Consider the following 15,777-nt stretch of genomic DNA (forward strand, 5'->3'; position numbering starts at 1 on the left):
CGTACCCAAAGGGTAAAAACGGGACCCTATTACTAAGACTCCGCTGTCCGTCCGTCCGTCTGTCACCAGGCTGCAGCAGGCAGTTGAAATTTTCACAGATGATGTATTTCTGTTGCCGCTATAACAACAAATACTAAAAACAGAATAAAATAAAGATTTAAGTGGGGCTCCCATACAACAAACGTGATTTTTGACCGAAGTTAAGCAACGTCGGGCGGGGTCAGTACTTGGATGGGTGACCGTTTTTTGCTTTATTTTTTGTTGATGGCGCGGAACGCTCCGTGCGCGAGTCCGACTCGCACTTGGCCGGTTTTACACGCCCCGTCGAACACCGGGCCACATTGAACACTCCCCGACATTCCTCAGTCGGTTCGCTATCGCGTCGCCACGGGCACCGGAGCGGGCACTAGATGGTAGGTGAGCCACCAGCACAGTAACGGTTGCGTGATGGCCACGAACAGCAGGAAGTATACGCGGCGCTTGGTACCCCCGGCGGGCTTGTAGGAATCGGCGTAGGGGTTGTGGGCGCCGGCGTAGGGCGCGCCGTAGCCGTAGGGCGCCGCGGCCGCGGGGGGCGAGGGCGCCGCGCCCGCGCCCGCGAGCACCTGCACGCGGAGCGTCTTCACCTGGAACAAGTTAGATAATTTAAAAAAAATCTAATATCTTCTTACAAAACCACATAAAACTACATGATGATATCAAATTTAAAAAGAAAATAAATGAATGGTTACTGCATAGATTGTTTTACACAGTTACTGACTTTTTAAATAATAAAGGCTGTATATAATTAACTGTATATAATTAATATTATACAAAACAAATTTGTTTACTTTATTGATTGTCAATTAAGTAGTCTTAGTTATAAATTATAATTTATTATGCTTAGCCAAATGCAATTATGCTATAATAATGACATTAAATATTATTTTTTAGCTTTAAGTAACAAATATTGTACACCATTAAGATGGTAGGCTATGGTTTTAGTACTTATAAAATGTAACACCTTTTTTGTATACCTATAGTCACAATAAATATATTATGATTATGATTATGATTATGAAGTCAGAAAGTCACAACTGATTAGACCGGTTGAAATATTAAAGTGACGGTAGTAATAGTATCTTATGCAACCGTTGTTTAAGAGGGGTCAAAAAAGGCGAGTGGCGTGAGTAACAATTTGAGGCGAAGCCGAAAATTGTTAATAAATACGCCACGAGTATTTTTTGACTCAGTTAAACAACGTTGCATACAATACTTTTTTTACGACCAAGCACTTTGAAAAAAATTTGTAAATTTAACAAATATTTTTCATTCAACAAAAATAATACTTTAAACAAGTGGAATCATATAGGACATATAACCAAAAGTATACAGCTAAAATACGCGACCCGGCCCCCGCGCCCCGCGCCCCCGGCCGGTTGGTCAGCGACACCTTCTTGTAACTCATGAGGCCCTGGTACTTGCTCTTAGTTAAATTACAATTTTGGACAGTTTTTTTTCTCGATTTTGGCCACAGTAGCCTATGGAGACTAACAAGCAACGCTAAGCGGCGTTCGTAGTCTATGGATCTTGTTATATTATCGGGTATCACATGCGCGTTTCTGTCTTCTGAAGCAATTTTATTGTTTCTACTAGTTAGTTACTCATCTGTCAGAGATGACAATTAAAATTAGTTTGGCAACAATGTATTTCATACAATATTTTTTAAGTGGTGATTACACGAAGTATCGTAAAAGTACCAAAAACATACTGCATGTATGCACAAATACTTTTTTGGGGAATAGACTAAAGACTTGCCTTGACAACTATAAGATAGGGTTTTAAAGGTCGGTGCACGACCCTTTAAACGACAAATAAAAGTACGGGAGTAGAAAAAATCACATATCGGATTGTCTAACCCGGGGGTCCCCGATTGGTCTCTCCGGGGTTCAGTTTTTAAAATAATATGACCGTCACGGTCCGTTTCTAATCGAGTATATTAAATAATATAGGTCGGCGGTCCGAATCCGGACGTCGGTCCGCCGTTCGGTGACCCCCGGTCTGACGGTTTGTCTATTTCTCTGCGACGAGCATTTCCGAACCCTACAAATTTCTCTCCCGATAAAAAAAAAGGTACAGTCTGCTGCAGAAAGGGTACCCCCCCTGCATAGAAATTTGTATGCAAAGCTGCTAAGCGAATAATATTGCTGTATGTATGTAATTTCTGAACGAATTGTAGTAATTTTTTTAAATACCTAGCTGTATTTTTAAAATTAACAATATCATTTCACTCACCAAGAAGTATGACAGAGCGACACTACAGTAGGCCAGCACGCTGTAGTACCCGGTCCGGCCCGCGAGCAGCGCGGCCAGCAGGCCGGCTATCATGGCGGTGTACTTGTACCCGGAGTAGGCCAGCAGGTCCAGCGTGCGCAGGCTGGTGTGCGTGTGCGTGACGTACAGCGTCACGGTGTACACCAGCATCTCGAACACGATGTAGGCGAGCGCGCTCGACGCCTGCATGCCGATTTGTTCGGGGGAGAAGCGGTGCTGGAGGCCTGTGAAAAGAAAATAATATTGAATACCTGTCGTGTTCATCCTTATACCCTAGAAAGAACGTACCTTTTCGCATACTTTATGGTTTTAGAGGAAATTTCTTCGGCTACAGGGCAGGGACTAAACAGTAGCCCATTAAAACACTAACATCAAAAAATACTAAGAAGATTTTTCGCAAAGAAGTTTCTGATAAAACGATTGCTAGTGATTTAGGTATGTGGTCAGTTAGACAACTGTCAAATCAACCAAGGCGTCGCTAAGTTTCATGAATACCACATTCATTGTAATGTTCATCCTATCCTACCTACCTATTATTGGTCTACTCACCCAGCATGAATCCGGCCAACAGTACGTAGGTGACGTAGCCCATGGCCGGCAGGTACAGGTCTGGTGCGTTCAAGTCGTAGCGTGGTTGGACGGGGCTCTCTTGGTCGTATTTTACCATCCACTCCTGAAAATAATACAGTCATTCAGTTATTTAATACCAACACCAAGGCAAACAGTAACTAGCACCTGTAACTGTAATTATGTTACACAGGGAAAGCATTTACTAGTTTCTAGAAAAAAAGGATTACTTGAACATTTTGCTCTTTTACTCTTCATCTGCCTTTCTTCGTTCTCATCTACATTCTGGCACCCGAAGTTTAATTTGGAACCCCTCGCTACGCTCAGGATTCAATTATAGAATCCTTTACTTAATTTAGGATTCAATGTACCTACTCCCACGCCGTAAATGTCATTTTGCTGAAAGCTACTGGTTACTGGTTCCAGAAGTAACAAGCATTTGAAAGTGATACTGGTAGATTTTCCCCTATTGGTTGCTACGGGCACGTAGCGGCCTAGTTCACGTTCACCTATGTTCTGTGTTACAGCAACAAGTGCTACGAACCTTGTGCGTGTAGGGGAACAGTATGAGCATGAGCTTCCGTAGCACGTAGCGGGTATCAACCGCGAAGTAGTACCGCAGCCGCGCGACCGGCACGTAGCGGCCTATTTCGCGCTGCACGGCCTCACGTCCCGCCGCCGCTAGCTGGTTGCCGTACTGCAGCGCCATGTCCTGTAATATAAAAGTAGACATTTATTTTGTCAATCAATATTTCTGAACACAAGTTATGCTCGGCAAAATTGGAGCATGTTTGTGTGAAGTAAATGAAGAGTAACAAATGTTCTGTCTCATTCAAGTGACTACCCTACATGACGCAGAACATATGCTACATTTGAAAATACTTTAACTCCCTGGCATCTACAGGCAACAATGTCAAGGAACAATAAGAGCACAGAATATATAATATGAATGAATATGTCACCCTAAAATTGTAAACACTCATCTATTTACAATCTTGCTAGTTAAAGTATAAACGGATGGTAGGTAGATTACAAAGTAACCTAAGCTATGTTAGATTGTACTACTGACTAATGGGTGCAAATTCTTCAAACGGAATAACAATTATGTTTTGCCTACACACATATGTATGTAACAGTGACCAATTGATTGTCCAATGGTGTGAAATTGAATGACCAATGGTGTGAAAATTTTCTCGAATTTGAAAAAAGTATGCCACCTCATAGTGATAATTCATACCTGCACAACAGGTTGTTGCAACATGGAGCCAATCTGACCTGGTGAGGCCATGGCAGCCATCGGAGATTGCGGGTATCCTCCCATGTAACCATAATCTGAAAAGTTTTATGTCCATTGTATTTGAGCCAATATGGCTATGTCAATTTCTTTCCCAATATTATAGGAATTTCTTTCCCAATACAAAATCTTTGGACAAATAAGGTTTAAGTGTATAACCAAAGTTAATAATTGTATGAATTTGTTGATTAAAAATTGGCATATTAGCAAATTTATCCATATATTTAAACACTATGTTGCCAGGACTAGCTTTTGCTTGCAAGTAAATCAACTCAGAACTCATATTCTGCAATGAACTTATAATCTTCTCATTCATGTTTTTATTTTATAATGGAAGCAACATGTTGCAACTGTTAACAAGAATCAAATACATTAGCCATTTTAGTTCTAGCACAAATTCTCACTAGGTGGCTGCTGTGGCGCGCCGAAGTCCTGTCCAGCGTCGAGCTGAATGCCCTCCTGGTGCGGCGGCGCGCCAAACGTCGGGCTGTAGGACGGCGCGGGGCTGAAGCCGGGCGCCGGGCTGTACGCCGGTGGCTGCGGCGCCGGAGCCCCCATCGCCGCCACGTCGCTCACCCGCTTCGCCTTCCGCAGACCCCCGGCCTGACCCACTGAGGAAATGCACCCGCGAAAAGGTCATCAACTTTACTGATGGACGAATAACCATATTAATTAGAACAAGACACGAGCAAGCACTCACCATTTCTCGAAGCATTGAAATTCATTTCTACGTCAATTTACACACTAGCAGTAAAGTAGAAACATAGTAAGAAACTAATTAGCAGGCTTTTTCAGTTATTTCGCTGAATTAAACACATCATCAGCGACTTGTCTGAATTTTAGTTTGACGTCTCAGTGACAGTCATTTTCTGATTTTTGCTTCGTTCTACGGTAGATATTCAGAAAATTATTTGAAAACTAAAATGGAGTGCTAGTATTTTTGAGAATATTAGCATTCAAACTTTGATTTTTATTAAGATAAAATCTATAACTTCCTACTCTATGTTATTTCTACATACCAGACAACAAAAATATTCATATCAGTAAAATGTTATTGCGTAAGCTGAAACGTATTTTTTCTGAAGCTAATAAAAAACCGCTTTGTGTTTTCCAGCCCAGCGTTTAAAACCTTGTGCCGAACCGAACTAATTGTATTTGCCATTGGGACAGAGGGCTTACCGCGAAACACGTTCGACGTGTTGCCTCTCTGTCGCACTTGTAAGTTTGTACGTAAGTGTGACAGGGAGGCAGCACGTCGAACGTGGTTCGCGGTAGGCCCTCAGACGTCAACGAACTGTCAACGTAGTGAGTGTTGTATTAGTAGTATTACTTGTATTTATTTTTCATCCAGCGTAGATTGGTTGCCTTTTTATTATCTTTAAGTCTGTCAACAGATTTTAAACAAAAAAAGTATTGCGTCCCACTTTTTCTTTATGTGAAAGCGTAATTCTTGCTTATTCTTCGCTACTGTTCTAAACCCACCATGGCTCTAACAAACGTAGTGCTGGTGAGCCAGATCGCGGGATATTTTGTGGGTTTGATCCTGTCCCTGTGCATCATGGTGCCGATGAGCATGCACGTTCACGAGTTCAGGTGTGTATCGTATCGACGAGCTTGAATCACGAATATTTAGATGTGACTATGTGCAAACGGTTAATGCGTTTAAAATAGTATTGAAGTCGGTATTTGTTTACTTATTCTTGACGCCCATCTATTTAAATATCTTTCACCTGTCTGTAAAAAGAAAGATAACAAAACAAGTTTCATTGAGTTACCTTTGATACAGATGAAAAATATTGAAATAAGTAGGTACCTATTGATTATACTCACATTCCCTAAGACTTTAATTATTTATTTATTTACATAACATGTAACTGTGTTGTATGTTATCAATTTATCTCTTATGCTGAGTTGGGACCATTTCGTGGCTAATTTATGTATTATGTTACATATAAAGTTATGCATTGTAATGTTATGTGTAAGTTGTTTTTTGTTTCTCTTTTTACACATTCTTTCTTTTTAAAACATTAAAACATCTGTTTTTCACGAATAAACATTTTCTATACTGGGATTCCCATTCCCTAATATTTATACAAGATAGGAATCAATTAAAATCCAAATAAAATTTGAGGTGCAATTTCTATATTCTTCATAGTGATATGTTCTCATGTGCACAGGGGTCATTGCCTGCTCTTCTCTGGAGGTGAATGGCAAGAGACGGACGGGCAGTTCAACGTGCAGTGGGCCTCCATGGCGTACTGTAACTATGTCATCGCCGTTGGAGTGCTCTTGTTCGTTGTGTGCCTGGTGCAGATATACAGGTTAGTAGCAGTGTTGGGCAAAAAGTAATCAAATTATAAATTAACAATTGCAATTACAAAATGTAATTTCAACAAATAATTTCCATTACATGTAGAAAATCGCGCATTCGATTAACGACTACAATTACAAAATGTAATTATTAATTACATTTTTAATTACATTTTGAAATTAAAATTTTAAATTAATTACTTTTCTCAATTACAATTACTTTTATTGAATGCAAATTTTCAATCATCTTTATTTCCAAAATCAGATGCAAATTTTGAATGAACTTTAAATTTGTAAATCGTGCATTATTGACAATGTTTTTATATTTAAAAAAATGCAAATGAGTATTCTTGCAAGAATTTGTACAAGGGAAAATAATTTAATGAGAAATCCAAGCATTTTTGATATGATCCACATGAGAAGATACTTTTTCTCGGTTTCGTTAAACATAAACATTCACTCCGCACTTGAAAATACGTCTATAACAAAAATAATAAAGAATATAGTATATTTAACGAAAATAGAAAAATAACAAAGTCACTAAGTAGCCGATAATACCTCGCGTGATTTGTGCACAACCCCTATCCAGGTAAGAGTGGTTTTTAGGGTTCCGTAGCCAAAAGGCAAAAAACGGAACTCTTATAGTTTCGTATGTCTGTCTGTCCGTCTGTCCGTCCGTATATCACAGCCACTTTTTTCCGAAACTATAAGAACTATACTGTTGAAACTTGGTAAGTAGATGTATTCTGTGAACCGCATTAAGATTTTCACACAAAAATAGAAAAAAAAATTTTTTTTGGGGGTTCCCCATACTTAGAACTGAAATTCAAAAAAATTTTTTGCATCAAACCCATACGTGTGGGGTATCTATGGATAGGTCTTCAAAAATGATATTGAGGTATCTAATATCATTTTTTTCTAAACTGAATAGTTTGCGCGAGAGACACTCAAAGTGGTAAAATGTGTGTCCCCCCCCTGTAACTTCTAAAATAAGTGAATGATAAAACTAAAAAAAATATATGATGTAGATTACCATGCAAACTTCCACCGAAAATTGGTTTGAACAAGATTTAGTAAGTAGTTTTTTTTTAATACGTCATAAATCCCCTAAATACGGAACCCTTCATGGGCGAGTCCGACTCGCACTTGGCCGCTTTTATTTAAATAGTTTTTCTTTATAATACTCCAAGTAAATTTGTTCATCTTTGCAAATAAATGAATAGGTTAACGAAAAGTAATCGAATAATTAAATTACGAATTAATGTATTCGCAATTGCAGATTACACGGCAAATTGAATTACATGTAATCAAATTTCCATGTAATTAAATTACAATAAAATTAATTACATGTAATTCGATTAGTGATTAAATTACACAAGTAATTAATTACGCCCAACACTGGTTAGTAGTAATACAGCCTAATGTGGGGCCGGAGATGTGCTGGCCTACATGGAAGCCAACTATGCCTGTGTCAGCAGCTGACCACATCACAAACCATTGTACCGCAAGCTCTTGCAGCCTTGGAAAGATCATCCGATGTTGGCTCTTATTTCTGTCCTTCATATTGCTTTTATGCATTTGGTAAAATAGAATTGATTAATAGGATTGAATTTATGTGTATTGGCACCAAGAAAAATATATGTCTTCTGGTCTTATTAATATTATAAAGTGCGTCCAGATCTCTTGATCAAAGTGGCTCCAGATCACACAGAACCGTGACGAGTGTCGTGAAATTGATACACCCGAAGGGTAGAGACAGGAGAGAGTTCAGATCTCAATCTCATGAACATGCCATGATTTCCATGTTGTTGTCCTATGGCACCCAGAGGTGCAAAGGGCCTTCACAAGCTCGCGCCACGCCTTCCTATCTTCAGCGACCCTTCTGGCCTCGCTCCAGCTCAACCTGACCGCTCGTAGCTCATTTGCGACGGACCGTTGCGAAGAGTGTACAGGGCGCCCGGGTCCACGGCTCCTTTTGTCCGGCGGTTTCCACCCGAAAGCGATGGTTGCGTTATTCATTTCCCCTCTTCGAATCGTATGTCCTATCCATCTCCATTTCCGTGTCGTGATTTCTTCGCCAATGGGTGTTTGCCAGCTTATACTCCATAGGTCTTCATTCCGAATCGTTTTTGGCCAGAAAACGCGAAGGATCGACCTGAGGGACTTGTTAATGAAGACTTGCAGTTTATTCGTTAGGCCCTTAGTCACTCTCCAAGTCTCGCAGCCAAAAAGCAACAATGATTTCACGATTGATTCGAAGAGGGAAAGTTTAACACGTCGCGTGAGCACTCTCGACTCCCAAACAGCCTTTAACTGAGCGAACGCAGCCTTCGCCTTCTTTATCCTGCTGTCGATGTCTTCCGATGATTTCCATGAATGCGCCTATTTGCAATGGACCCGTTAACTACTCAGTAAGAAAAGGCGTTCTAGCGGCGCAGTCATCACACATCTAGACTCTGTTATAACTATATATTTTACTTTATAGATTATCCATGCTGCTGTACCGTGATAAGGACAGCTCGTTCTTCTCGGCCTTCCTGGAGGCTACCGGGTGTGCGCTACTCTGCGCGTTGGTCGTGTGTGCCGCCGTCACCGTCACGCTGGGGTTCATGACCTGGTGCCGCAACATCACTGACCGCTTCCCCAGGTACTACAGACAGAGACAGCCATACCGAGACAGGGACAGCCAGTGCGACCGTCTGTGCGCTACTTTGCGCGTTGGTCGTGTGACTCGTGTGTGCCGCCGACACCGTCACGCTGGGTTTCATGACCTGGTGCCGCAACATCACTGACCGCTTCCCCAGGTACTACAGACAGAGACAGCCATACCGAGACAAGGACAGCCAGTGCTACTGGCTGTGCGCTACTTTGCGCGTTGGTCGTGTGTGACGATCATACCACTTACTTTCAAATTCTATTTACAGTTGTGACGTCGCGGCGGGACAGGACATCGATAAAAAGGATAATATTTCTACGAACAATTTCTACATGGAGATTGGAACTGCACAGGTAAGCAGCAATTATGAGTATGTGGGATTTGAAGAGACCTTGCTTACTTGCTTGCAGTATCTATACGACCGCGGTCCGCATCCGGACTGCCGACCTATTTTATTTTTTGTTTATTTGATAAACTCCAGGAGGAACGGACCGCAAATATTTTTTTTCTTATTATGGTCATTTTATTTTAAGAACCGGACCCCTAAAAAAACTAATTGGTGACTCATAATGCTATTCAGCCGGGAAAGCTAAAGAGTTAGATAGTAGCAGAATTTTAATATCGATATACAAACAGTAGTTGACCGAGCGTTAGCGAAGGTCTACATTTCAGCTTGGTAAAAATGCTTTCGTATGTCGGGATGTTCTCTGCCGATTCTCAACCGATCCGCGTTAAATTTTGTGAGCAGATTCGATGATAGTCGTTTTTTTTGAGGAATCAGTCATTGGAAATTTTACAAAGTCAAAGTCGGTCTGTCCGACCATTCCCCCCCCCCCCCTCCTCTTATCACCGAAACTAATAAGTTTAAAATTTTGAAAAAAAAATACAGAATATAGTTCTTTCGACCGGAAAACCTATTAGAAATGTGCAGTCAAGCGTGAGTCGGACTTAATGTACGGAACCCTTGGAACGCGAGTCCGACTCTAACTTGGCCGGCTTTTAGTTATTCCCGCGAGCCGCGAGGTCTACAGCTCACAGGGGCACTAGTAGCAACACGGCCCCGTTTTCAGTTCGGCGCGTGGGGCGCGTTCGCGACGTGCGTGGGCCTGGCCGTGTTCTCGACGCTGAAGCTGTGCCGCTACCACCAGCTCGAGAACATCCGCGTGTCCATGTTCCGCGAGCGGCAGCGCCTCGTCAACGAGTCCCCGGCCACCAGCACGCCGCCCGTGGCGGCGCGCCGCCCGCACCACACGCGGCCGCAGGACATCGACACAGTACAAGAACAGTAGACATGGGTAACTCCGGAGCAGGGATGTTGCGAACATCCGCATCCGCATCCGCAACCGCGGAACTTCCGCATTATTTTCGACATCCGCATCTGCATCCGCATCCGCATAAAATCGATGCGGAGCTTATGCGGATGCGGATGTCGAACAAGTTGGTACAGGAACGTCTTAGCGGCGGCGTAAGTGCTGGGTAATTTCGTCATTACCTATAACGAAATCGTCTAGATCCAGAAAAGTCGGCCAAGTTACTGTTTATTAAATATAACGCACCTATATTCTTGCTAAAATACTAAACTTTTCGTTTTTTTTTAATAAAAAAATACTAAAAATTTAATATTTGACGTTTTCTAAGTACCTAATCTTGACATCCGCATCCGCATCCGCATCCGCGGATGTGAGCCTTTAAATATCCGCATCCGCATCCGCATCCGCGGATGTCAAAAAATCTACATCCGCAACATGCCTGCTCCGGAGTGATAGATAAAAAAGATATATATCTTTCTCGTTTCATGAATCACTCTTCTTGTCTTTAAGAATCCGAATGTATCAGTATATCCGTACGTCTCACTCCCTTGGCGACGATTTATGAAAGCGATAAGCGAAGTCTCGGTCGCGCATCGACCGAAGTAACACGAACGAGCGACAGCGGTCGTTCGGACGGATTCGGACGCGTCATTATAATTAACTACTCTCTCTCTCTCATGACTCAAAGTCAGCAAGTGCCGATGTTGCGAGCGGGACGACTGTTACACACGGATATAAAGATATAAAAGAGTGATACATATCCCAATGATAAAAAGATATATATCAATCTTTTCCCTCTACTGACACATTTCGCCCATGTCTAAAAAACAGTAGTGAATCTTCATAGAAATGTGCCGCTGCCTGCTTGAATGTGTGCGTGCGCGCCGGGCGCCGTGTACGCACGCGCTGCCACGCACACATTCGCATAATATACGGGGGAATACGGTGGCGGCAGTGTGGGCCGTACCGCGACTGTGATCGCGCGCATTCGAGTACGCTCGCATTTGCCTGCTCTTACCGGCCTTAATTTAACCTCATTTATGAATTGATACAAATTTCATTATATTATATAAATAGAAACCTAGTGCTACTCATAATACGCAAATAATATTTAACTAAAAATAAAAGTGACAACGCTAAGCGCCAACGCAAGAGTAGGTAAATAACTTGCCGAGCGGCCTTAGATTCACTACTGTTCTTAGTGTACTGTGACATCGAGGAGGAGCGCTAGGGTACAATAACAAGCACAGCTAAGCGCTACTTGCACCATCCCACCAACCCGGAGTTAACCGGTTAAACCGTTAACCTAGGATAATATTTAAAACGTTCGCGTTTTGCAGAGATGCGATTTATTTGAAATACTTCTATTTAAAATGCAAATACAAAATGCAAAATACCTATTTTGTATTTTGCATTTAAATGCCTTTTAGTAAAAAACATTTTGTATTTTATTTGAAATACTTTTCGAGATGTATTTTGCATTTTTAATATTCATGTCACAATGCAAAATACTTTCTGATTAAGTTTAGCCAACATTACCAGTCAAACAAAATGAAATGAACGAATGACGCTTGTATTGCCGAATTTGACCGATAGAGGCGCCTGCTAGCCATGCGCGCCCTTTTTTTCTTCTTTGGTCAGAGTGCGCGCCTTATAGCCGTTTAGACTCGCGGCGCGTCTCTTGGCTCGCCTCGACACACTCGCGTTCGGCTTATCATTCGGTTATAAACCTTATGCCGTGCCGTTAGTGTTTAAATTATATTAGCTCGACGAGCTTGCGAGCCACGAGACGAGCCGCGAGTCCACCGCTTACACTCGCGTCTCGTCTCGTGGCTCGTGCGAAAGTCTAAACGGCTATTATGTCTGACTAGTGTCAATGTTAAACGAAAACGACGAACATTATCTATGCCTATGATACGCAACGCCGCTGACACCGACGATTCGATTTCACGGATTTATTGTTTGCTGGTGCTGGTGAAGTGGTTACTGATTTGATTTGAATACCTACTTTTATGATATTGAAGTGTTGTTGTTATCCCTACAATACTGGAACGGCTATATACTGTACTACAACAAGATAATTTAGATAATGTAAAGATAATTTAGATAATGTAAACAGTTACATTATTGATACCCGTACTGATAAATATGACCAAAATGTCATGCATAAGGTGCCATGTTATTACTTTAGACGTTTTTGTTCGCTCGGCATTGTGTCTCTATTTCTCATGATAAATACCTAAAATAAATAAAACTATCCGAGATTTGGTCAAAAGGTATTTTATTTTGAAAAAGTATTTTGAAAATACCTATTTTGCATTTAGCATTTGAAATACAAAACGCAAAACTATTTGGTATTTTGCATTTGAAATAGTAAATCTGAAAAGTATTTTGCATTTTGTATTTAAATGCTTTTTTAAAACCATTTTGTACATCTCTGGCGTTTTGAACACATATTAACTCACATTTATAGACGGGTCTGACGCGAAATTTATTCAATTACCTTTATTTACCGACGTTTCGACACAGGTTTCACTGGTCGTAAATTTCGCGATAGACCCGTCTATAAATGTGCGTTAACCCAGTGTCAAATTGTACTGGTAACCAGTGATTCCAGGTTTAACCGGTTAACCCCGGGTTAGTGAATGGGGACCCTAAGCAACCTAACACAATTGGTATAATTTTCAGGCGATTTGGTTCTAAAAACAAACATCATTTACGAAAATTTATGGCAGCATGATGTTTCTTGTGGGTTCTAATGGTTCGTTGTATGGATTACAACATTTTTAACATATTGGGGCATTCTTTAGGCCAAATGGAAGTATCTACAATTAATAATGCACTGTACTGTTGTGTTATTGCTACGACTAGCTACAACATCCATCCATCTGTTGAGGAGGTCCACTAGGGTATAAGCCCTGTTATACTTTGTTAGCTATAATTTAATATGTTGGGTGAAACTATAGTAGTTTAGTATGGATCATATAAAACCACCCGCGGTCGCAGCTTGATACATTTATAGATAGAAAAAGTCTGTCTCTTTGTGCCACAGATCCTGCAAGAGAGATGGGAGACATTTTGTCAATATAAATCTAAATAAGGTGAATTGGGGTTACTTTGAAAGCGGGATATTTTTAAAAATCGCTGATATTTACTAAATCAGAAGCACTTGATACTTTGGCAACACTTACACCACTGCAACGCTTCCCAAGGCATCTTGCTTAGGTACTGTTGCTACAGTAGATAGTGCCGCTAGTGTAGTAAATATTTGCAATTTGTTCAAAATTACCCCGCTTTCGAAGTTAACCCATTGCACCTTTATATTGTTACTTTATTTATATCTAAAGTTCTCTGCAATGAATCTATATTATTATGTATATTTTGATTGGCAATTTTTAAGTAGCAATTATTAACTAAAGCAATAATTTTTTACCTTAAATTGTAATATTTGAGAGGTTGGATTGTTTATAATTAAAACAAACCAATCCATTTGGATCTCATATCTATAGACATATTATGATATCAAAGGGGCATTCCATCGGTGTCGTTGACTTTACGTAATCTATAAATATTTCTGAAAATTCTATAAAGCTGATTATGAGCCTGGCACTGATTAGCTAAGCCATAAACCAGCAAAGCACGCCTAGAATCGCGTTAGAAGCCCTATTATTATGTAGTAATCAAAACTATTTTTAGTGAGGCAATCTAATCCGTCGTTACGCTCAAGAGTACATACTGGAAGCTATCGCTATCCTCAGGGTTCAACAAACATTACAAAAAATATTGCGTTATGACGACACTCTGAAATGCTCCCAATACGTGCGTATTAACGTGAAATTATCTCTTAAAAAAAGTATTATGTGCGCACGACCTGAATTGGCATAATAATTAGTTAATTGAGAGCAATCGAGAAAGTATTTCGTTAGACAATACATTTAAATAAGCATGCTATTCGAGATTATGCTGTGATCTTCCATGATTTTCTAATAAATTATCTATGAAATATTATATAAGTTAGCTCCTATACAGGCCAAATCCATGTTGAAACGATTCTTAGGTTTTGTAAATAGGTAATGTCGCAATTTCTTGAATTTGTCATGTTAAATATAAAACAAGCCCAAAACCTAAAAGCCATTAAACATTTTAAAAACTGTACCTACTATTTTGCACTCTTTTAGTTTATACGTTAATTAAAATTTTATTAATTTAAAAGTCATAAATATATTTTATTTAATACTAGTTATCGTAAGCTAATGTGATAAATATAAATTTAGTTATAAGTTTATGTACAAAACATGCATTGATTCATTATATTTTGTATCAGTCAGATTTTTATTTATTTTACTTGGTTTTGTTTATATTATTTTAGTAGATCTAGCTACTGAACAAAAGTTGTTTAAAATTCATATTAAATTCGGTTACTGGCAGGAGGTAGTCTGCATTTCCACGATGTAGTGTAAAACTGTAATCGTACAACAAATATTGAAGTAATTCTCATTCCTAATACAGTTGTTATTATTAAACATTGTCATTAGCATATTTATACAGGTGGCCCAAAAATACTTTGAATTTTTTTGGCATGAGCTAGTTTTAACAAAGCTCTTTATCAAAGCCAAAGGGGAATATTTTGAAGATTATGTATTGATTCAGTTAAATAATTGTAGTTTAATTTTTAATGACGCTTTGTTAAAGACGTGTAATTAAACTTAAGATTCGTATGATTTTTTGGCCATCCTGTATTGTAGAATATTTGTATGAGCATAAAGTAATATCGTTTTGTGTGCATATCAACGTAATTTTGTTTCATCTTTTGAATCTTCTTGCTTCTTGGGGCAACTATTCGACTTTACGGCTCCTTTGTTATACCATCGCCCAAACTGTTAACCTTTTGGACGGCAATTACCGATATATCCGCACCGTAGGTTCAACGCCAAAGACCGATTAATCGGTCACATATCACAGAGCAACATAGACCTACGTGCATATGCATAAAGTTCAATTTCAGTTTTGACACTTCGGTGACGTGGCGTCAGCTTTTGTGTTCGTCGTCGAAAAGGTTAACTGACAGTTCGTAAACCTTATTACAAAAGGCATAAGGTCCTCCGATGGCCGGTTAAGAGTGTTGCTGTTTGTACCTATGACCAGTTTTCTGTAATGTTCAATATCAGCAAATTTCATTGGTCACTCGTGATTGCTATACTACCCCCAAACTAAAATGACGACCGAGATCATATTACCATCTCTTTCATTCTTGCGACGACTGTGCAAGTGCGAATGAGAAGTTCTACGACCCCGGTCGTCAGTTTGGTTTGTGGAAAGTACTTATA

General features: G+C 40.1%; 2 protein-coding genes across 2 annotated transcripts; one reads left to right on the plus strand and one right to left on the minus strand.

Annotated features, from left to right (window-relative positions):
• Window positions 1-374: 374 nt before the first annotated feature.
• Window positions 375-5,029, minus strand: LOC134656109 (protein YIF1B-A). Its single transcript, XM_063511629.1, has 7 exons — window positions 4,875-5,029; window positions 4,579-4,785; window positions 4,118-4,212; window positions 3,425-3,592; window positions 2,863-2,986; window positions 2,275-2,537; window positions 375-626 (listed from the first exon to the last, which is right to left on the minus strand). The coding sequence occupies exons 1-7, from the start codon at window positions 4,897-4,899 to the stop codon at window positions 375-377; spliced, it is 1,134 nt and encodes a 377-aa protein (XP_063367699.1). The 5' UTR covers window positions 4,900-5,029.
• A 475-nt stretch (window positions 5,030-5,504) lies between these two features.
• Window positions 5,505-10,429, plus strand: LOC134656110 (transmembrane protein 179). Its single transcript, XM_063511630.1, has 5 exons — window positions 5,505-5,767; window positions 6,352-6,495; window positions 8,970-9,131; window positions 9,409-9,493; window positions 10,211-10,429. The coding sequence occupies exons 1-5, from the start codon at window positions 5,658-5,660 to the stop codon at window positions 10,427-10,429; spliced, it is 720 nt and encodes a 239-aa protein (XP_063367700.1). The 5' UTR covers window positions 5,505-5,657.
• The last annotated feature ends 5,348 nt before the right edge of the window (window positions 10,430-15,777 follow it).

The sequence above is a fragment of the Cydia amplana genome, chromosome 17 (genome assembly GCF_948474715.1).
Source record: "Cydia amplana chromosome 17, ilCydAmpl1.1, whole genome shotgun sequence".
NCBI classification, from domain to species: Eukaryota; Metazoa; Arthropoda; class Insecta; order Lepidoptera; family Tortricidae; genus Cydia; species Cydia amplana.